Consider the following 24096-nt stretch of genomic DNA (forward strand, 5'->3'; position numbering starts at 1 on the left):
TTTTAGTCACCTTCTACGACAAGCACGGAATATGTGGGAAGTATTCTTTCTCTCCTATTCCCAAGGATAATTGAAATTAAAATAAATATATCCAAGCTAGGATATTCCCTTAAATTCTCAGTCCTCTGTTCTTACCACTACCTTGCTAATGCGGGAAATGGTGAATAGTTTGACAAAAAAAAAGTATATATATGTAAGTTTACGTACATGAGCAGGAGAGATGGTCAAAGGGCATTCTTGGATTACATGATAATGAATATGCGTGTAAAAGAGAGACTTTTGGGTGTTAATGTGCTGAGAGGGGCAGCTGGAGTTATGTCTGATCACTTTCTTGTGGAGGCAAAGATGAAGATTTGTAGAGGTTTCCAAAAAAAGAAGAGAAGTTGTTGGGGAGAAGAGAGTTCTGAGAGTAAGTGAGTGTAGAAAGGAGATTTGTGTGAGGAAGTACCAGGAGAGATTGAGTGTCCAATGACAAAAGGTGAGAGCAAATGACGTGAGGGGAGTGGGTGAGGAATGGGATGTATTTATGGAAGCAGTGATGGCATGTGCAAAAGATGCATGTGGCATGAGAAAGGTGTGAGGTGGGCAGATTAGAAAGGGTAGTGAGTGGTGGGATGAAGAAGTGAAGTTGTTAGTGAAAGGGAAATGAGAGGCGTTTGGATGATACTTATAAGGAAGGAGTGCAATGACTGGTGTATGAAAGAAAGTGGCAGGATGTCAAGAGAAAGGTGCAAGGGTTGAAAAAGAGGGCAAATGAGAGGTGGGGTGAGAGAATATCATTAAACTTTAGGGAGAGTAAAAAGATGTTTTGGAAGGAGGTGATTAATGTGCATATGACAAGAGAGCAAATGGGAACATTGGTGAAGGGGGCAACAGGGGAGGTAATAAAAGGTTGTGATGAAGTGAGTATTTCAAAGGTTTGTTGAATGTGTTTGATTATAGAGTGGGAGATGTAGGGTGTTTTGGTTAGGGTAGTGTGTGCAGTGAGTGGGTCAGGGAGAATGGTTTGATTAAGAGAGAAGAGGTAGTGAAAGCTTTGTGGAAGATGAATTCTGGCAAGGCTATGGGTTTGGATGGCATTGCAGTTGAATTTCTTAAGAAGGTGGATGACTGTGTTGTTGATTGGTTGGTAAGGATATTTAGTGTATGTATGGATCATGGTGAAGTGCCTGAGGATTGGCAGAATGCATGCATAATGCCATTGTACAAAGGCAAAGGGGATAAAAGTGAGTGTTCAAACTAAGATCCATATGTGTGTTGAGTATTCAAGGAAGATTGTATGGGATGGTATTGATTGAGAGGGTGAAGGCATGTACAGAGCATCATATTGGGGAGGAGCAATGTGGTTTCAGAAGTGGTAGAGGCTGTGTGGACCAGGTGAATGCTTTGAAGGATGTGTTTGAGAAATACTTTGAAAATTGGATGGACTTGTATGTAGCATCCATAGATCTAGAGAAGGCATATGATAGGGTTGATAATGATGCTTTGTGGAATGTCTTAAGAGTATATGGTAGTGAGGTAAGCTGCTAGAGGCAGTGAAAAGTTTTTATCATGGTTGTAAGGCATGTGTAAGATCAGGAAGAGAGGAGTGATTGGTTTCCAGTGAATGTTGGTTTGCAGTAGCGGTGCATGATGTCCCCATGATTGTTTAGTTTGTTTATGGATGGAGTGGTTTGGGAGGTAAATGCAAGAGTTCTGGAGAGAGGGATAAGTATGCAGTCTGTTGGGAATGAGGGGCCCTGGAAAGCATCAGTTGTTGTTCACTGATGATGTAGTCTGGTGGCTGATTCGAGGAAGAAACTACAGAATTTGGTGACAGTTTGGAAAAGTGTGTGAAAGGAGAAAGTTGAGACTGAATGTGAATAAGAGTAAGCTTATTAGGTTCAGTAGGGTTGAGGGCAAGTTATTTGGGAGATGAGATTGAATGGAGAAAAACTGGAGGAAGTGAAGTGTTTTAGATATCTGGGAGTGGATTTAGCAGCAGATGGAACCATGGAAGCGGAAGTGAGTCACAGGGTGGGGGAGGGCGCAAAGGTTCTGGGAGTGTTGAAGAATGTGTGGAAGGCGAGAACATTATCTCGGAGAGCAAAAATGGGTAGGTTTGAAGGAATAGTGGTTCCAACAATGTTCTATGGTTACGAGGCATGGGCTATAGATAGGGATGTGCGTAGGAAGGAGGATGTGTTGGAAATGAAATGTTTAAGGACAATATGTGGTGTGAGTTAGATTGATTGAGTAAGAAATGAAAGGGTAAGAGAAATATGTGGTAATAAAAAGTGTGGTGGAGGGAGCAGAAGTGTGTGTATTGTCGCTGTCTCCCGTGTTTATGAGGTAGTGCAAGGAAACAGACGAAAGAATGCCCAACCCACCCACATACACATGTATGTACATACACGTCCACACACGCACATATACATACTTATACATCTCAACGTATACATATATATACACACACAGACATATACATATATACACATGTACATTATTCATGCTGTCTGCCCTTAATCATTCCCATCGCCACCCTGCCACACATGAAATAACAACCCCCTCCCCCACATGTGCGTGAGGTAGCGCTAATAAAAGACATTAAGACCACATTTGTTCACACTCAGTCTCTAGCTGTCATATATAATGCACTGAAACCACAGCTCCCTTTCCATATCCAGACCCCACAACACTTTCCATGGTTTACCCCAGATGCTTCACATGCCCTGGTTCAATCCATTGACAGCATGTCGACCCCGGTATACCACATCGTTCCAGTTCACTCTATTTCTTGCACACCTTTCACCCTCCTGTATGTTCAGGCCCCGATCACTCAAAATCTTTTTCACTCCATCTTTCCACCTCCAATTTGGTCTTCCACTTCTTGTTCCCTCCACCTCTGACACATATATCCTCTTGGTCAATCTTTCCTCATTCATTCTCTCCATGTGACCAAACCATTTCAAAACACCCTCTTCTGCTCTCTCAACCACACTCTTTTTATTACCACACATCTCTCGTACTTTAATATTACTTACTCAATCAAACCACCTCACACCACGTATTGTCCTCAAACATCTCATTTCCAGAACATCCACCTTCCTCCGCACAACTATATCCATAGCCCACACTTCGCAACCATATAACATTGTTGGAACAACTATTCCCTCAAACATAGCCATTTTTGCTTTCCGAGATAATGTTCTCGACTTCCACACATTCTTCAACGCTCCCAAAATTTATGCCCCCTCCCCCACCCTATGATTTACTTCCGCTTCCATGGTTCCATCTGCTGCCAAATCCACTCCCAGATATCTAAAACACTTAACTTCCTCCAGTTTTTCTCCATTCAAACTTACCTCCCAATTGACTTGACCCTCAAGCCTATTGTACCTAATAACCTTGCTCTTATTCACATTTACTCTTAGCTCTCTTCTTTTACACACTTTACCAAACTCAGTCACCAGCTTCTGCAGTTTCTCACATGAATCAGCCACCAGTTCTGTATCATCAGCGAACAACAGCTGACTCACTTCCCAAACTCTCTCATCCACAACAGGCTGCATACTTGTTCCTTTTTCCAAAACTCTTGCATTCACCTCCCTACCAACCCCAACCATAAACAAATTAAACAACCATGGAGACATCACACACCCCTGCCGCAAACCTACATTCACTGAGAACACCCACACCATATATTCTTAATACCTTCCACAGAGCATCTCTATCAAATCTATCATATACCTTCTCCAGATCCATATATGCTACATAAAAATCCATTTGCTTTTCTTAATATTTCTCACATACATTTTTCAAAGCAAACACCTGATCCACACATCCTCTACCACTTCTGAAACCACACTGCTCTTCCCCAATCTGATGCTCTGTATGTTCCTTGACCCTCTCAATCAATACCCTCCCATATAATTTCCCAGGAATACTCAACAAACTTATACCTCTGTAATTTGAGCACTCCCTTTTATCCCCTTTGCCTTTGTACAGTGGCACTATGCAAGCATTCCGCCAATCCTCAGGCACCTCACTGTGAGTCACACTTACATAAATAAACTTACCAACCAGTCAACAATACAGTCACCCCCTTTTTTAATAAATTCCTCTGCAATACCATCCAAACCCGCTGCCTTGCCGGCTTTCATCCTCCGCAAAGCTTTTACTACCTCTTCTCTGTTTTCCAAATCATTCTCCCAAGCCCTCTCACTTTGCACACCACCTCAGCCAAAACACCCTATATCTGCCACTCTATCATCAAACACATTCAACAAACCCTCAAAATACTCTCTCCATCTCCTTCTCACATCACCACTACTTGTTATCACCTCTCCATTAGCCCCCTTCACTGAAGTTCCCATTTGTTCCCTTGTCTTAATTATTTTGCTTTGTCGCTGTCTCACGCGTTAGCAAGGTAGTGCAAGGAAACAGACGAAAGAATGGCCCAACCAACCCACATAAACATGTATATACATACACGTCCACACACGCATATATACATACCTATACATCTCAATGTACGCATATATATACACATACAGACATATACATATATACACATGTACATACTTCATACTGTCTGCCTTTATTTATTCCCATCGCCACCTCGCCATACATGGAATAACAACCCCCTCCTGTGTGTGAGGTAGTGCTAGGAAAAGATAACAAAGGCCCCATTCGTTCACACTCACTCTCTAGCTGTCATGTAATTATGCACCAAAACCACAGCTCCCTTTCCACATCCAGGCCCCACAGAACTTTCATGGTTTACCCCAGACGCTTCACATGCCCTGGTTCAATCCATTGACAGCACGTCCATCCCGTTATACCACATCGTTCCAATTCAGTTGGCAGTTGAGGAATAATTGGTATACATGGGGTGTTCTGTGTTATAAATGGAAATGGTGAAGAGCTTGTAGATTTGTGTGCTGAAAAAGGACTGGTGATTGGGAATACATGGTTTAAAAAGAGAGATATACATAAGTATACATATGTAAGTAGGAGAGATGGGCAGAGAGCTTTATTGGATTACGTGTTAATTGATAGGCGCGCGAAAGAGAGACTTTTGGATGTTAATGTACTGAGAGGTGCCACTGTAGGGATGTCTGATCATTATCTTTTGGAGGCGAAGGTGAAGATTTGTAGAGGTTTTCAGAAAGGAAGAGAGAATGTCGGGGTGAAGAGAGTGGTGAGAGTAAGTGAGCTTGGGAAGGAGACTTGTGAGGAAGTATCAGGAGAGACTGAGTACAGAATGAAAAAAGGTGAGAACAAAGGAGGTAAGGGGAGTGGGGGAGGAATGGGATGTATTTAGGGAAGCAGTGATGGCTTGCGCAAAAGATGCTTGTGGCATGAGAAGCGTGGGAGGTGGGCAGATTAGAAAGGGTAATGAGTGTTGGGATGAAGAAGTAAGATTATTAGTGAAAGAGAAGAGAGAGGCATTTGGACAATTTTTGCAGGGAAATAATGCAAATGAGTGGGAGATGTATAATAGAAAGAGGCAGGAGGTCAAGAGAAAGGTGCAAGAGGTGAAAAAGAGGGCAAATGAGAGTTGGGGTGAGAGAGTATCATTAAATATTAGGGAGAATAAAAAGACGTTTTGGAAGGAGGTAAATAAAGTGCGTAAGACAAGGGAAGAAATGGGAACTTCAGTGAAGGGGGCAAATGGGGAGGTGATAACAAGTATATATAGGGGAGAAAGAGTACTTCCCACGCATTCCTCACGTGTCGTATTAGGTGACTAAAGGGGACGGGAGCGGGGGGCCAGAAACCCTCCTCTCCTTGTATTTTAACTTTCTAAAAGGGGAAACAGAAGAAGGAGTCACGCAGCGAGTGCTCATTCTCCTTAAAGGCTCAGATTAGGGTGTCTAAATGTGTGTGGATGTAACCAAGATGAGAAAAAAGGAGAGATAGGTAGTATGTTTGAGGAAAGGAACCTGGATGTTTTGCCTCTGAGTGAAACAAAGCTCAAGGGTAAAGGGGAAAAGTGGTTTGGGAATGTCTTGGGAGTAAAGTCAGGGGTTAGTGAGAGGACAGGAGCAAGGGAAGGAGTAGCACTACTCCTGAAATAGGAGTGGTGGGAGTATGTGATAGAGTGTAAGAAAGGAAATTCTAGATTAATATGGGTAAAACTGAAAGTTGATGGAGAGAGATGGGTGATTATTGGTGCATATGCACCTGGGCATGAGAAGAAAGATCTTGAGAGGTAAGTGTTTTGGGAGCAGCTGAATGAGTGTTAGTGGTTTTGATGCAGAAGGCCGTGTTATAGTGGTGGGTGATTTGAATGCAAAGGTGAGTAATATGGCAGTTGAGGGAATAATTGGTATACATGGGGTGTTCAGTGTTGTAAATGGAAATGGTGAAGAGCTTGTAGATTTATGTGCTGAAAAAGGACTGGTGATTGGGAATACCTGGTTTAAAAAGAGAGATATACATAAGTATACATATGTAAGTTTGAGAGATGGCCAGAGAGCATTATTGGATTACGTGTTAATTGATAGGCGCGCGAAAGAGAGACTTTTGGATATTAATGTACTGAGAGGTGCCACTGTAGGGATGTCTGATCATTGTCTTGTGGAGGCGAAGGTGAAGATTTGTAGAGGTTTTCAGAAGAGAGTGGTGAGAGTAAGTGAGCTTGGGAAGGAGACTTGTGAGGAAGTACCAAGAGAGACTGAGTACAGAATGGAAAAAGTTGAGAACAAAGGAGGTAAGGGGAGTGGGGGAGGAATGGGATGTATTTAGGGAAGCAGTGATGGCTTGCGCACGAGATGCTTGTGGCATGAGAAGCGTGGGAGGTGGGTTGATTAGAAAGGGTAATGAGTGGTGGGATGAAGAAGTAAGATTATTAGTGAAAGAGAAGAGAGAGGCATTTGGACGATTTTTGCAGGGAAATAATGCAAATGAGTGAGAGATGTATAAAAGAAAGAGGGAGGAGGTCAAGAGAAAGGTGCAAGAGGCAAAAAAGAGGGCAAATGAGAGTTGGGGTGAGAGAGTATCATTAAATATTAGGGAGTATAAAAAGATGTTTTGGAAAGAGGTAAATAAAGTGCATAAGACAAGGGAACAAATGGGAACTTCAGTGAAGGGGGCAAATGGGGAGGTGATAACATGTATATATATGGGATAGGGGAGAAAGAATACTTCCCACGCATTCCTCATGTGTCGTAGAAGGCAACTAAAGGGAACGGGAGCGGGGGGCCAGAAACCCTCCCCTCCTTGTATTTTAACTTTCTAAAAGGGGAAACAGAAGAAGGAGTCACGTGGCAAGTGCTCATTCTCCTTGAAGGCTCAGATTAGGGTGTCTAAATGTGTGTGGATGTAACCAAGATGTGAAAAAAGGAGAGATAGGTAGTATGTTTGAGGAAAGGAACCTGGATGTTTTGCCTCTGGGTGAAACGAAGCTCAAGGGTAAAGGGGAAGAGTGGTTTGGGAATGTCTTGGGAGTAAAGTCAGGGGTTAGTGAGAGGACAAGAGCAAGGGAAGGAGTAGCTCTACTCCTGAAACAGGAGTTGTGGGAGTATGTGATAGAGTGTAAGAAAGGAAATTCTAGATTAATATGGGTAAAACTGAAAGTTGATGGAGAGAGATGGGTGATTATTGGTGCATATGCACCTGGGTATGAGAAGAAACATCTTGAGAGGCAAGTGTTTTGGGAGCAGCTGAATGAGTGTGTTAGTGGTTTTGATGCACAAGACTGGGTTATAGTGGTGGGTGATTTGAATGCAAAGGTGAGTAATGTGGCAGTTGAGGGAGTAATTAGTATACATGGGGTGTTCAGTGTTGTAAATGGAAATGGTGAAGAGCTTGTAGATTTATGTGCTGAAAAAGGACTGGTGATTGGGAATACCTGATTTAAAAAGCGAGATATACATAAGTATACGTATGTAAGTAGGAGAGATGGCCAGAGAGCGTTATTGGATTATGTGTTAATTGATAGGCGCGCGAAAGAGAGACTTTTGGATGTTAATGTGCTGAGAGATGCAACTGGAGGGATGTCTGATCATTATCTTGTGGAGGCTAAGGTGAAGATTTGTAGGGGTTTTCAGAAAGGAAGAGAGAATGTCGGGGTGAAGAGAGTGGTGAGAGTAAGTGAGCTTGGGAAGGAGACTTGTGAGGAAGTACTAGGAGAGACTGAGTACAGAATGGAAAAAGGTGAGAACAAAGGATGTAAGGGAGTGGGGGAGGAATGGGATGTATTTAGGGAAGCAGTGGTGGCTTGCACAAAAGATGCTTGTGGCATGAGTAGCATGGGAGGTGGGTTGATTAGAAAGGGTAGTGAGTGGTGGGACGAAGAAGTAAGATCATAAGTGAAAGAGAAGAGAGAGGCATTTGGACGATTTTTGCAGGAAAAAAATGCAAATGAGTGGGAGATGTATAAAAGAAAGAGGGAGGAGGTCAAGAGAAAGGTGCAAGAGGTGAAAAAGAGGGCAAATGAGAGTTAAGGTGAGAGAGTATCATTAGATTTTAGGGAGAATAAAAAGATGTTTTGGAAGGAGGTAAATAAAGTGCGTAAGACAAAGGAGCAAATGGGAACTTCAGTGAAGGGGGCTAATGAGGAAGTGATAACAAGTAGTGGTGATGTGAGAAGGAGATGGAGTGAGTATTTTGAAGGTTTGTTGAATGTGTTTGATGATAGAGTGGCAGATATAGGGTGTTTTGGTCGAGGTGGTGTGCAAAGTGAGAAGGTTAGGGAAAATGATTTGGTAAACAGAGAAGAGGTAGTAAAAGCTTTGCGGAAGATGAAAGCCAGTAAGGCAGCAGGTTTGGATGGTATTGCAGTGGAATGTATTAAAAAAGGGGGTGACTGTATTGTTGCCTGGTTGATAAGGTTATTTAATGTATGTATGACTCATGGTGAGGTGCCTGAGGATTGGCGGAATGCGTGCATAGTGCCATTGTACAAAGGCAAAGGGGATAAGAGTGAGTGCTCAAATTACAGAGGTATAAGCTTGTTGAGTATTCCTGGTAAATTATATGGGAGGGTATTGATTGAGAGGGTGAAGGCATGTACAGAGCATCAGATTGGGGAAGAGCAGTGTGGTTTCAGAAGTGGTAGAGGATGTGTGGATCAGGTGTTTGCTTTGAAGAATGTATGTGAGAAATACCTAGAAAAGCAAATGGCTTTGTATGTAGCATTTATGGATCTGGAGAAGGCATATGAAATAGTTGATAGAGATGCTCTGTGGAAGGTATTAAGAATATATGGTGTGGGAGGCAAGTTGTTAGAAGCAGTGAAAAGTTTTTATCGCGGATGTAAGGCATGTGTACGTGTAGGAAGAGAGGAAAGTGATTGGTTCTCAGTGAATGTAGGTTTGCGGCAGGGGTGTGTAATGTCTCCATGGTTGTTTAATTTGTTTATGGATGGGGTTGTTGGGGAGGTGAATGCAAGAGTTTTGGAAAGAGGGGCAAGTATGAAGTCTGTTGTGGATGAGAGAGCTTGGGAAGAGAGTCAGTTGTTGTTCGCTGATGATACAGTGCTGGTGGCTGATTCATGTGAGAAACTGCAGAAGCTGGTGACTGAGTTTGGTAAAGTGTGTTAAAGAAGAAAGTTGAGAGTAAATGTGAAAAAGAGCAAGGTTATTAGGTGCAGTAGGTTTGAGGTTCTGGCAGCGGATGGAACCATGGAAGCGGAAATGAATCATAGGGTGGGGGAGGGGGTGAAAATTCTGGGAGCCTTGAAGAATGTGTGGAAGTCGAGAACATAATCTCGGAAAGCAAAAATGGGTGTGTTTGAAGGAATAGTGGTTCCAATATTGTTGTATGGTTGCGAGGCGTGGGTTATGGGTAGAGTTGTGCGGAGGAGGGCGGATGTGCTGGAAATGAGATGTTTGAGGACAATATGTGGTGTGAGGTGGTTTGATTGAGTAAGTAATGTAAGGGTAAGAGAGATGTGTGGTAATAAAAAGAGTGAGGTTGAGAGAGCAGAAGAGGGTGTTTTGAAGTGGTTTGGTCACATGGAGAGAATGAGTGAGGAAAGATTGACAAAGAGGATTTATGTGTCAGAGGTGGAGGGAACGAGGAGAAGTGGGAGACTGAATTGGAGGTGGAAAGATGGAGTGAAAAAGATTTTGAGTGATCGGGGCCTGAACATGCAGGAGGGTGGAAGGCGTGGAAGGAATAGAGTGAATTGGAACGATGTACTATACCGGGGTCGACGTGCTGTCTATGGATTGAACCAGGGCATGTGAAGCGTCTGGGGTAAACCATGAAAGTTCTCTGGGGCCTGGATGTGGAAAGGGAGCTGTGGTTTTGGTGCATTATTAACTGGCAGCTAGAGAGTGAGTGTGAACGAATGGGGCCTTTGTTGTCTTTTCCTAGCGCTACCTCGCACACATGAGAGGTGAGGGAGTTGTTATTCCATGTGTGGCAGGGTGGTGATGGGAATAAATAAAGGTAGATAGTATGAATTATGTACATGTATATATATGTATATGTCTGTGTGTGTATATATATGTGTACATTGAGATGTATAGGTATGTATATTTGCGTGTGTGGACGTGTATGTATATATATGTGTATGTGGGTGGGTTGGGCCATTCTTTCGTCTGTTTCCTTGCGCTACCTTGCTAATGCGTGAGACAGTGACAAAGCATAGGGGAGAAAGAATGCTTCCCACGTATTCCCTGGGTGTCGTAGAAGGCGACTAAAAGGGGAGGGAGCGGGTGGCTGGAAATCCTCCCCTCTTTTTTTTTTAATTTTCCAAAAGAAGGAGCAGAGAAGGGGGCCAGGTAAGGATATTCCCTCAAAGGTCCAGTCCTTTGTTCTTAACACTACCTCACTGACGTGGGAAATGGCGAATAGTATGAAAAAAAAAATATATATATATATGTGGGTGGTTGGGCCATTCTTCGTCTGTTTCCTTGCGCTACCTTGCTGATGCGGGAAATAGCGATTATGTTAAAAAAAAAGAAAAGAAAATAAAAAACCAAATATAATACCAACCTCCAAGAGCCAGGATCGAACCCAGGACCCCTGCATAGTAGGCAGGAGCAGTACTGCTCGGTTATGATCACCCCAAAAAGGGAAATGATTATTCGAATACTATGCAATCAAATACCCTTCATTTCATGTTGGTGAGCAATGGGGTCTCCACTGGTCATTTCCCATAATCTCACATAGTCAGCAGATAGCATTTTACATGAAAACAGACAAAAAATGGCCACAGTCATTCACACTCAGTCTCTAGCTGCCAATGAGTGATTATTCAGTTGCTTCAGCAAGGTTTTATCATCAGTGGATGAAAAGGAACATAGTATCATGAAGGGACTTTCCATTCCATAAGTGTCCATTTTTGTGTTCCTTTGTGGAGTGAAGGCCCAAAGCTTCAGGAGCCCCTTAAAAGGGGTCTTAGGGTTGTTACTTGATAATATGGTGCTTAGCGAATGAGTTCCACATTGCATAAAATGTAAAATTTTTGTAGATTTTAACATGGTGCATATTATGCTGTCTTTATAGGTGTAATGTACATAGTGTGAAAGATGCACCTCAACTGTACAGTGACCTCATGGATCTGATTATCAAGTTTGCTAATCATGGTGTGATACATGGTGACTTCAATGAATTCAATATAATGCTTGATGATTCTGATAAGCCAGTAGTCATAGATTTCCCCCAGATGGTTTCTACAGCTCATGAAAATGCCAGAATGTGAGTAAAATAATATGTTGTTTTATGAAGCAAATAATGGTTAGATTCTGTGTTGTTTAAGTGCCAGAATATAAGTAAATAATTTTTTTATGAAGCAAATAATGGTTAGATTTTGTGTTTAATGATTTTTACATTGCATAAAACTTTCTAGTGATACCTTCATTTAAGTGTAAATCATGTCATGAATTATCTGTTTATTGATTCTGATTTTTAAAGATTTGATTATCTTGTTTGTTTTGGTCAGTAAAGTGTTCTTTTCATCCATGCATTTTTTTCAGTGGTCATGCACCACAGATTGTCCATTCAGCAGGAGATTTGGTGGTTTGTAAGTACCATTTGGAACATTACAGGAAGGGAATTATACACTCTTGGGTCCCCATCTCTTAACTCTAATATCCACACTGTTTTTTTTATCTGTAAATATTTAGGGCTGTTGTACCCTTACAGATAGCTTTATTCTTGTGGAATGAAAAGTGAACAGCAAAAAATAAAATTAGCTTTGTAATACCCACAAAGGGGAATTTGCTTCACTGCTGTCAGAGGAAAGAGTGGATGGTGCACAGGAAAATTTCTCATGCTAGTATTTCAGCAAATTTTCTATGACGAGAGGGACTGATTCACCCTAGATCTTAACTTCACAATTACAAGCTTGAACATTAATATTATCATTTATGCTGCTCTGTCTTGAATAAAAGTGATTGTGGAATGCCAGGTTTGATAATGTGATAAACAAGGAAGGTAAAAGAGGATGAGGCAAGACTTGAGGAGAGAGAAAATCATGGAAGTTACACAGAACTTAATGATTTTTATGGTAGCAGTGATTGGGAAATGGAATATAATCGCCAGGAACCAGGTTATTGTGGTGAAAATTTCTTTGAACATGGGCTTCTCTCCTCTCAAATACAGAGGGAAGGTTAAGAAAGAGGGAAGATAGTTTAATCATGAGATCCTTGAGATATACAGTGGTGGAGATATAGGAGACACTCCTATATAAGAGAGCAAGGAATGAGTGTATCAGGTTAAGAAAGGAGGAACAGAGAAATTTTGGGAAGAATATTGTGGACCTGGCAGATGACAATGCAAAACTTCTCCATAAGTTTGCCAGGAGTAGATAGCCAGTTAAAGTTCATTTGACCTGGTTATGGAATTTGTTGGGAAATATTATTTAGAATGATGTAAGGATATTTGAGGAACTGAAACACAAGTTCAAGAATGTTTGCATAGTGGAAGACAATGGTTCTAACATGAGTTAGAGGGGTTTGGGCAGGAGGCTTTAGAAAACATTGGGATATAAAGAAAAAACATCAACTGAAAATTTGATGTTTTGATCCATACAAGGCTTATGGTCCAGATGAAATTTCACCTTATGTGCTGAAGAAATGTAGATACTCTCCTTACTTTCCCAGCTTTAGGTGGACAAAGTGTGTGGCTTGGATGGCATATCCTTTTGGGTTCTAAGGGAGTGCACCTCTGTGCTAGCACCAGTCCTTGCTTGTCCATTTTACTTCATTCTAAAATCCCAGACTTTCCCTTCTGCTTGGAAGCATACCTTAGTACAGTTCATCCCTGAGAAAGGAGACTGCCCCCATTCCTCCATCTATAACCCCATTGCTTTCACTTTTGCAGTTTCCAGGTTCTTTGAAATTCTCCTGAATTCTTGGTTACTCATACACTTAGAATCCTGTTCTCCTCTTTCATATCACTAATATGAATGCAGTGCTTTGTTTATTGGTGATCTCTCCCATTTGACTAACCTCTAGTCCTCGTCCCAGGGATTTTGGTGAAACTTTGTTTTAACCTTCATCTCCAAAGCATTTGACAAGGTGTGGCATAAGTCTTAGCCATCTAAACCCCTTTCCTTTGGTTTCATTGCTTCTGTTTGTTTTCTGAGGCAAAGTATTCTCAGGCCATTCCATTGCAGAAGTCATTAATGGAATGACTTCCCCCCATATCAACAATGATGTTCCTTTGTGTTCTGTCCTATTGCCTACTCTCTTCTCTCATTAAATGGCCTCCCCACTACCTCAAACCCTATTCACTTATTCTAATGATTCTGCTGTACGTACTGCAGCTCACTCTTCCTTCCCTTCTCCATTTAATCCTTAGCACGTGGTTTACCTGGTATAGTATTCAGGAGTCTTTACCCCCCACAGTCCATCTGGGCTCAGGTTGTTGAACTTGGTCGTTGGTTGACTAACTTGTAGGCTGCAGCCCTCAGTCCTGCATTAGCACCCATAACTTGGTTGGTCTGCTACACTTTGTTGGTACTTGTCCAGTGCACTCTTGGACTTACTTCTGATGCACATCTCATCCTGTTTCTGATGGTAGCTGTCAAGGTGTTGATAATTGTGGATGCTGTATGTTCAAGGTGTTCTCTCTTTTTGTGCAAATCACACTTTGGATTTCAAAGGTAGTATTGATATTGTTATATTATTATATTTCATGACCAATTTTGCGTTAGTGAGATACCACCGGGAAACAGACAAAGAAAGACCCATCCACTTGCATACACACTCGCACTTATATGTGTTTGTACATGTGTATATGAGTGGAAGGGCCATTTTTCGTCTATTTCCTGGCACTACCTTGCTCATGCAGGAAACAGCAATTATGTATAAAAATGATAAAAGATATGTATATGTATATTTTTTCATTACACTTAAACGCCATCTCCTAAATTAGTGAGGTAGCGCAACGAAACAGACGAAAAGAATGGCTTAACCTACCCACATACACATGTATATACATAAACACCCACACACACACGCATATACATACCTGTACATTTCAACGTATACATACATATGCATTTTTTTTCTTTTTTTTTTTTTTTGCTTTGTCGCTGTCTCCCACGTTTGCAAGATAGTGCAAGGAAATAGACGAAAGAAATGGCCCAACCCACCCCCATACACATGTATATACATACACGTCCACACGCAAATATACATACCTATACGTCTCAATGTACACATATATATACACACACAGACATATACATATATACACATGTACATAATTCATACTGTCTACCATTATTTATTCCCATCGCCACCTTGCCACAAATGGAATAACATTCCCTTCCCCCCTCATGTGTACGAGGTAGCGCTAGGAATAGACAACAAAGGCCCCATTCGTTCACACTCAGTCTCTAGCTGTCATGTAATAATGCCCGAAACCACAGCTCCCTTTCCACATCCAAGCCCCAGAGAACTTTCCATGGTTTACCCCAGACGCTTCACATGCCCTGGTTCAATCCATTGACAGCACGTCCACCCCGGTATACCACATCGATCCAATTCACTCTATTCCTTGCCCGCCTTTCACCCTCCTGCATGTTCAGGCCCCTATCACTCAAAATCTTTTTCACTCCATCTTTCCACCTCCAATTTGGTCTCCCACTTCTCCTCGTTTCCTCCACCTCCGACACATATATCCTCTTTGTCAATCTTTCCTCACTCATTTTCTCCATGTGCCCAAACCATTTCAAAACACCCTCTTCTGCTCTCTCAACCACGCTCTTTTTATTTCCACACATCTCTCTTACCCTTACATTACTTACTCGATCAAACCACCTCACACCACACATTGTCCTCAAACATCTCATTTCCAGCACATCCACCCTCCTGCGCACAACTCTATCCATAGCCCACGCCTCACAACCATACAACATTGTTAGAACCACTATTCCTTCAAACATACCCATTTTTGCTTTCCGAGATAATGTTCTCGACTTCCACACATTCTTCAAGGCTCCCAGGATTTTCGCCCCCTCCCCCACCCTATGATTCACTTCCGCTTCCATGGTTCCATCCGCTGCCAGATCCACTCCCAGATATCCAAAACACTTTACTTCCTACAGTTTTTCTCCATTCAAACTTACCTCCCAATTGACTTGACACTCAACCCTGCTGTACCTAATAACCTTGCTCTTATTCACATTTACTCTTAACTTTCTTCTTTCACACACTTTACCAAACTCAGTCACCAGCTTCTGCAGTTTCTCACATGAATCAGCCACCAGCGCTGTATCATCAGCGAACAACAACTGACTCACTTCCCAAGCTCTCTCATCCCCAACAGACTGCATACTTGCCCCTCTTTCCAAAACTCTTGCATTCACCTCCCCAACAACCCCATCCATAAACAAATTAAACAACCATGGAGACATCACACACCCCTGCCGCAAACCTACATTCACTGAGAACCAATCACTTTCCTCTCTTCCTACACGTACACATGCCTTACATCCTCGATAAAAACTTTTCACTGCTTCTAACAACTTGCCTCCCACACCATATATTCTTAATACCTTCCACAGAGCATCTCTATAAACTCTATCATATGTCTTCTCCAGATCCATAAATGCTACATACAAATCCATTTGCTTTTCTAAGTATTTCTCACATACATTCTTCAAAGCAAACACCTGATCCACACATCCTCTACCACTTCTGAAACCACACTGCCCTTCTCCAATCTGATGCTCTGTACATGCCTTCACCCTCTCAATCAATACCCTCCCATATAATTTACCAGGAATACTCAAACTTATACCTCTGTAATTTGAGCACTCACTCTTATCCCCTTTGCCTTTGTACAATGGCACTATGCACGCATTCTGCCAATCCTCAGGCACCTCACCATGAATCATACATACATTAAATAACCTTACCAACCAGGCACAAATACAGTCACCCCCTTTTTTAATAAATTCCACTGCAATACCATCCAAACCTGCTGCCTTTCCGGCTTTCATCTTCCGCAAAGCTTTTACTACCTCTTCTCTGTTTACCAAATCATTTTCCCTAACCCTCTCACTTTGCACACCACCTCGACCAAAACACCCTATATCTGCCACTCTATCATCAAACACATTCAACAAACCTTCAAAATACTCACTCCATCTTCTCACATCACCACTACTTGTTATCACCTCCCCATTAGCGCCCTTCACTGAAGTTCCCATTTGCTCCCTTGTCTTACTTTATTTATCTCCTTCCAGAACCTCTTTTTATTCTCCCTAAAATTTAATGATACTCTCTCACCTTAACTCTCATTTGCCCTCTTTTTCACCTCTTGCACCTTTGTCTTGACCTCCTGTCTCTTTCTTTTATACATCTCCCACTCAATTGCATTTTTTCCCTGCAAATATCGTCCAAATGCCTCTCTCTTCTCTTTCACTAATAATCTTACTTCTTCATCCCACCACTCACTACCCTTTCTAATCAACCCACCTCCCAGTCTTCTCATGCCACAAGCATCTTTTGCACACTCCATCACTGCTTCCTAAATACATCCCATTCCTCCCCCACTCCCCTTACTTCCATTGTTCTCACCTTTTTCCATTCTGTACTCAGTCTCTCCTGGTACTTCCTCACACAAGTCTCCTTCCCAAGCTCACTTACTCTCACCACCCTCCTCACCCCAACATTCACTCTTCTTTTCTGAAAACCCCTACAAATCCTCACCAAAACATCCAGGTTCCTTTCCTGAAACATACTACCTATCACTCCTTTTTTCACATCTTGGTTACATCCACACACATTAAACACCCCAATCTGAGTCTACGAGGAGAATGAGCACTCCCCGCTTGACTCCTTCTGTTTCCCATTTTTTAGAAAGTTAAAATACAAGGAGGGGAGGATTTCTGGCTCCCCACTCCCGTCCCCTCTAGTCGCCTTCTACGACATGCGAGGAATGCGTGGGAAGTATTCTTTCACCCCTATCCCCAGGGATAATATATATATATATATATGGATATATATATATGGGCTATGGATAGAGATGTGCGCAGGAGGATGGATGTGCTGGAAATGAGATGTTTGAGGACAATGTGTGGTGTGAGGTGGTTTGATCGAGTAAGTAACGTAAGGGTAAGAGAGATGTGTGGAAATAAAAAGAGCGTGGTCGAGAGAGCAGAAGAGGGTGTTTTGAAATGGTTTGGGCACATGGAGAGAATGAGTGAGGAGAGATTGACCAAGAGGATATATGTGTCGGAGGTGGAGGGAACGAGGAGAAGAGGGAGACCAAATTGGAGGTGGAAAGATGGAGTGAAAAAGATTTTGTGTGATCGGGGCCTGAACATGCAGGAGGGTGAAAGGAGGGCAAGAAATAGAGTGAATTGGAGTCATGTGGTATACAGGGGTTGACGTGCTGTCAGTGGATTGAAGCAAGGCATGTGAAGCGTCTGGGGTAAACCATGGAAAGCTGTGTAGGTATGTATATTTGCGTGTCTGGACGTGTGTATGTACATGTGTATGGGGGGGGGGGGGTTGGGCCATTTCTTTCGTCTGTTTCCTTGCGCTACCTCGCAAACGCGGGAGACAGCGACAAAGTATAAAAAAAAAAAAAAAAAAAAAAAATATATATATATATATATATATATATATATATATATATATATATATATATATATATATATATATATATATATATATGTATATATATATACACATATCCCTGGGGATAGGGGATTAAGAATACATCCCTCGTATTCCCTGCGTGTCGTAGAAGGCGACTAAAAGGGGAGGGAGCGGGGGGCTGGAAATCCTCCCCTCTCTCTTTTTTTTTTTTTTTTTTTCCAAAAGAAGGAACAGAGGGGGCCAGGTGAGGATATTCCAAAAAAGGCCCAGTCCTCTGTTCTTAACGCTACCTCGCTATCGCGGGAAATGGCGAATAGTATGAAAAATATATACACATACATACACACATACATATACACACATACACACACACACACACCCACACACACACACACACACACACACACACACACACACATATGTATATACATATGAAAAATGTAAGAAATAATTTAGAAAACTGAAACTTCTAGCTTGAAATGAAATGAAAAATGAAAATCACATAATGGTTCAACCTCTGGCTACATATGTATATCTCTTTTTTAAACCAGGTATTCCCAATCACCAGTCTTTTTTCAGCACACAAATCCACACACTCTTCACCATTTCCATTCACAACACTGAACACCCCATGTACACCAATTATACCCTCATCTGCCACATTAGTCACCTTTGCATTTAAATCACCCATCACTAAAACCCGGTCTCATGCATCAGAGCTGCTAACACACTCGCTCAGCTGCTCCCAAAACACTTACCTGTTATGATCTTTCTTCTCAGATCAAGTGCATAGGCACTAATAATCACCCATATCTCTCCATCCACTTTCAGTTCTACCCCCATCAATCTAGAATTTACTTTCTTACACTGTATCACATACTCCCAAAACTCCTGCTTCAGGAGTATTGCTACTCCTTCCTTAGCTCTTGTCCTCTCACCAACCCTTGACTTTACTCCCAAGACATTCCCAAACCACTCTTCCCCTTTACCTTTGAGCTTCATTTTACTCTTTGTCAATCTTTCCTCACTCATTCTCTCCATATGTTCAAACCATTTCTACACACCCTCTTCTGCTCTTTCAACCATACTCTTTTTATTTCCACACTTCTCTCTCTCTTATTCTTATGTTACTTACTCGATGAAACCACCTCACACTACATATTGTCCTCAAGCATTTCATTTCCAACACATCAATCCTCCTAGGCTAAGGGTTAGCATGCCTGCCTCTTGCACAAGGGGTCCCAGGTTCGATCCTGGCTGTTGGAGCTTTGTATGTTCTATGAATGTATATACATACACGTCCACACACACGCATATACATACCTGTACATCTCAGCGTATACATATATATACACACACAGACACATACATATATACACATGGACATAGTTCATACTGTCTGCCTTTATTCATTCCCATCGCCACCCCACCACACATGAAAGAACAACCCCCTCCCCCTGCATGTGCACGAGGTAGTGCTAGGAAAAGACAACAAAGGCCACAGTCGTTCACACTTAGTCTCTAGCTGTCATGAATAATGCACTGAAACCGCAGCTCCCTTTCCACATCCAGGCCCCACAGAACTTTCCATGGTTTACCCCAGACTCTTCACATGCCCTGGTTCAATCCATTGACAGCACGTCCACCCCAGTATACCACATCGTTCCAATTCACTCTGTTCCTTGCACGCCTTTCACCCTCCTGCATGTTCAGGTCCCGATCACTCAAAATCTTTTTCCACTCCATCTTTCCACCTCCAATTTGGTCTCCCACTTCTCGTTCCCTCCACCTCTTGACACATATACCCTCTTGGTCAATCTTTCTTCACTCATTCTCTCCGTGTGACCTTGTGACCAGACCATTTCAAAACACCCTCTTCTGCTCTCTCAACCACACTCTTTTTATTAACACACATCTCTCTTACCCTATTATTACTTACTTGATCAAACCACCTCACACCACATATTGTCCTCAAACATCTCATTTCCAGCACATCCACCCTCCTCCGCACAACTGTATCTATAGCCCACGCCTCGCAACCATGTAACATTATTATTATTATTATTATTATTATTATTATTATTATTGATATCAATCACTGTTTCCCACTTCAGCGAGGTAGCGCAAGGAAACAGACAAAGAATGACCCAGCAGTTCATATACACATATGTATACATAAATGCTCATACATGCACTTATACATACATATACATAGCAACGTATACATGCATATACATTCACAGACATGTACTTATTTACACATGCACATTTTCATGCTTGCTTCCTTCATCCCCGTTGCTACCCTGCTACACAGGAAATAGCATCCTTCCCCCCCTTTCTGCAAGGTACTGCCTGGAAAAGACAAATGGGCCACATTCATTCACACTCAGTGTCTCACTGTCATTTTTAGTGCATTGACTCCAAAGCTCCCTTTACACATCCAGGCCCCACAGACCTTTCCATGGTTTATCCCAGGTGCTTCACATTCCCTGGTTTAGTCCATTGACAGCACGTTGACCCCGGTATACCACATCACTCCAATTCACTCTATTCCTTACATGTCTTTCACCCTTCTGTATGTTCAGGCCCCGATCACCTAAAATCTTTTTCACCCCATCCTTCCACCTCCAATTTGGTCTCCTGCTTCTCCTTTTTCCCTCCACCTTTGACACATATATCCTCTTTGTCAATCTTTCCTCATTCTCTCCATATGTCCAAACCATTTCAACACACCCTTTTCTGCTCTCTCAACCAGACTCCTTATTTCCTCACATCTCTCTAACCCTTTCATTACTTACTCGATCAAACTACCTCACATCACATATTGTCCACAAACATTTCATTTCTAACACATCCACCCTCCTCCGTATAACATTGTTGGAATTATATTCCTTCAAACATACCCATTTTTGCTCTTGAGATAACATTCTCTCCTCCCACACATTCTTTATCACTCCCAGAACCCTCGCCCCCCAATCCCCCACCCTGTGACTTACTTCCGCTTCCATTGTTCCAACCGCTGCAAAATCAACTCCCAGATATCTAAAACACTTCACGTCCTTCCAGTTTTTCTCCATTCAAACTTATCCCAGTTAACTTGTACCTCAACCCTACTGAACTTAGTAACCTTGCTCTTGTTCATATTTAATCTCAATTTTCTCCTTTCACACACTTTTCCAAATTCAGTCACCATCCTCTGCAGTTTCTCATCCAAATCAGCTGCCAGAGCTGCTTGATCGTTGAACAACTGACTCATTTCCCAGGCCCTCTCACCCACAACATACTGCATACTCTTACCTCTCTCCAAAACTCTTGCATTTAACTCCCTAACCACTCATGTTTTATATATATATCTTTTTTTTTTTCAGGTATTTTGATAGAGACGTGAAGTGTGTACAGGAGTTTTTCAAACGGAGGTTTAACTATGAGAGTGAACTAAGTCCTGATTTTGAGCAAGATGTTGAGTAAGTATATGTTTTTTAGATTTTCTTTAATTCTTTCTAGGTATTGAGTGATACCCTTTTAGTTTCACCTTTTTCCATACATTTATTTGATGGCAAGTACTGATGCAACTAATATGATTTTGAATGTGTCCTTTTTACCCATAGACAGTTCTCTTACAGCCATGAATCTCCCATCAAAGTTCACTTTTCTATACCCCACAATGGCCGTTTTCTCTCTCTTGATAACAACAGCACTTATATCCCACAGATGGCCATTTTCTTTCTCTTGATAACAACAGCACTGTCATAAGAAACTTCATTCATTGACCAATGTTAGTAATTAGTTTTTTCTCTGAATTTAGTATTTAGTATTGCTGTTCATAAACTACAAAGAGCATTCAACAGATCAAGATTATGCACTAGTCTAAAAAATGTGCCAGATGAGAGTCTCTTTATGTAAACGTTCACTGGAAATTAGCATCTGCTAGCTTAAGGCTTTGTTGAGTATTAGCATTTAGAAACAGAACATAGTCACAGCAGTGTTTGTGATCATCATACAGTTTAGTATGATGTCATTGCCAAATACTATTTGATATGTATTCAATATGTATTCTATATACAAAACATGTTTCATGTAGTATCTTACCCACCGATGGTCACCTTGTAAGCAAAATGATTGTGATCAAACTCATTCATGTTACACTTATCTCTGCTTGTTCTTGTTATTTCCTACATGTTTTGAGAGAATTACTGAGGAAGGAGGTTACATAGTAAGTGTTTATTTTGAAAAAGAATACCAGCCAAGCAATCAGTAGGAAGGAAGGAAAGACTGCTACAGGGTTTAAGGCTGCCATAGGTCATTTGACTTTTCCCACATGGTGGGTGTGCTAAGGGAGGCTACATGGTGGGGGTGCTAAGGGAGGCTTTAAACTTAAGCCCTTGCTTATGTTTCATTCTGAAAATCCAAGGGCTATCTAAAGTCTGCTTTACTTGTGATATGCCAGCTGTTGCTCAATTAGATGATGGGGGAGGGGACTTCACATGGAGAAGATTAAAGCACATCCCAACCTTTCTTATAATCCTTAATCAACCCCTTCCCACCATACCACCACCACCACAACCTTATATTACTGATTTTTCTGGCAATTTTCTTTATTAACAATTCATTTATGAGATCTAAGAATATGATTTCCCTGTAGCTGTAGGGGGATGGAAGTTGGCTTGCTGTGTTAAGCAATTTGATTTTTTAACACTTTTCTCAAATTTTTTGGAACATCTGATTATGACTTCATGAGTTACTTAACATCATACAAGAGAAAACTGTTTACAAAAAGTATTCATATAGAAGACAAATCTACCTCCATATTCCCCACGTGTCAAAGGAGCGACTTAATGAGGCTTGAACCCCTCTTCTTGTATTTTTAGTTTCTAAAAGAGGACACAGAAGGAGTCAAGGAGGGACTGCTGTTCCTCCTAGAGGGCTCAGATTTGGGTGTCTGAATGTGTGTAGCTGTAGCCAAGATGAGAAGAGAGGAGAGATAGGTAGTATGTTTGCTGAAAGAAACCTGGATGTTCTTACTCTGAGTGAAACAAGGCTCAAAGGTAAAGGGGAAGAATGGTTTGGAAATGTCTTCGGGGTAAAGTGAAGGGTTGCTGAGAGGACAAGAGCTAAGGAAGGAGTAGCATTACTCTTGAAGCTGGAGTTGTGGGAATGTGTGTGGTAGAGTGTAAGAAAGTAGATTCTAGATTGATTTGGGTAAAACTGAAAGTGGATAGCAAGAAATGGGTGATTATTGGTGCTTATGCACCTGGCTGTGAGGAGAAAAATCATGAGAGGCAAGTGTTTTGGGAGCAGTTGGGTGAGTGTGTTGGCAGTTTAGTGTACAAGACCAGGTATTAGTGATAGGTGATTTGAATATACAGGTAAGTTATGTGGCAATTTAGGGTATAATTGGTTTGCATGGGAAATCCATTGAAATGAATGGAAATGGTGAAGAGATTGTGGAGTTTCGTGCCGAACAAAGACTGGTGATTGGGAATACCTGGTTTAGAAAGAGAAAGGTGGTCACTGGGTATTGATAGATTATATATTGATTGATAGGCGTTTAAGAGAGAGACTTCTGGATGTAAACTTGCTGAGAGGGGCAGCTAGTGGGATGTCTGAACACTTATCTTGTGGAGGTGAAGGTTAAGATTTGTAGAGATTTGAGAAAAAAGGAAAAGAGAGTGGTGAGAGTAAGTGTACTTGGAAAGGAGATTTGTGTGAAGAAATACCAGGAGAGATTGAGTGTAGAATGGCAAAAGGTTAGAGCAAATGATGTTAGGGGAGTGTGTAAGAAATGGGAGGTATTTAGGGAAGCAGTAATTGCATGTGCAAAAGATGCATGTGGCATGAGAGAAGTGGGAGGTAGGCAGATTAAAAAGGGTAGTGAGTGGTGGGATGAAGAAGTAAAGTTGCTAATGAAAGAGAAAATAGAGGTGTTTGAGTGGTACTTACATGGAAGGAGTGCAAATTATTGTGAGTTGTATAATGGAAAGCAGGAAGAGGTCAAGAGGAAGGTGTAAGGGTTGAGAAAGAGGGCAAAAGGGAGTTAGGGTGAGAAAGTAACATTAAACTTTAAGGAGGATAGAAATATGTTTTGTAGGAGTTGAAA

General features: G+C 41.7%; 1 protein-coding gene across 1 annotated transcript in view; it reads left to right on the forward strand.

The window, feature by feature from the left end:
- The window catches only part of RIOK2 (RIO kinase 2), a 160140-nt gene that overhangs the window by 118427 nt on the left and 17617 nt on the right, over positions 1–24096 (forward strand). The window contains exons 5-6 of the mRNA XM_071683128.1: positions 11446–11637; positions 21368–21463. Of these exons, the coding sequence (XP_071539229.1) occupies positions 11446–11637; positions 21368–21463 (288 nt within the window). The remainder of the gene's footprint in view (positions 1–11445; positions 11638–21367; positions 21464–24096) is intronic.

Source organism: Panulirus ornatus, chromosome 35 (genome assembly GCF_036320965.1).
Source record: "Panulirus ornatus isolate Po-2019 chromosome 35, ASM3632096v1, whole genome shotgun sequence".
Lineage (NCBI taxonomy): Eukaryota > Metazoa > Arthropoda > Malacostraca > Decapoda > Palinuridae > Panulirus > Panulirus ornatus.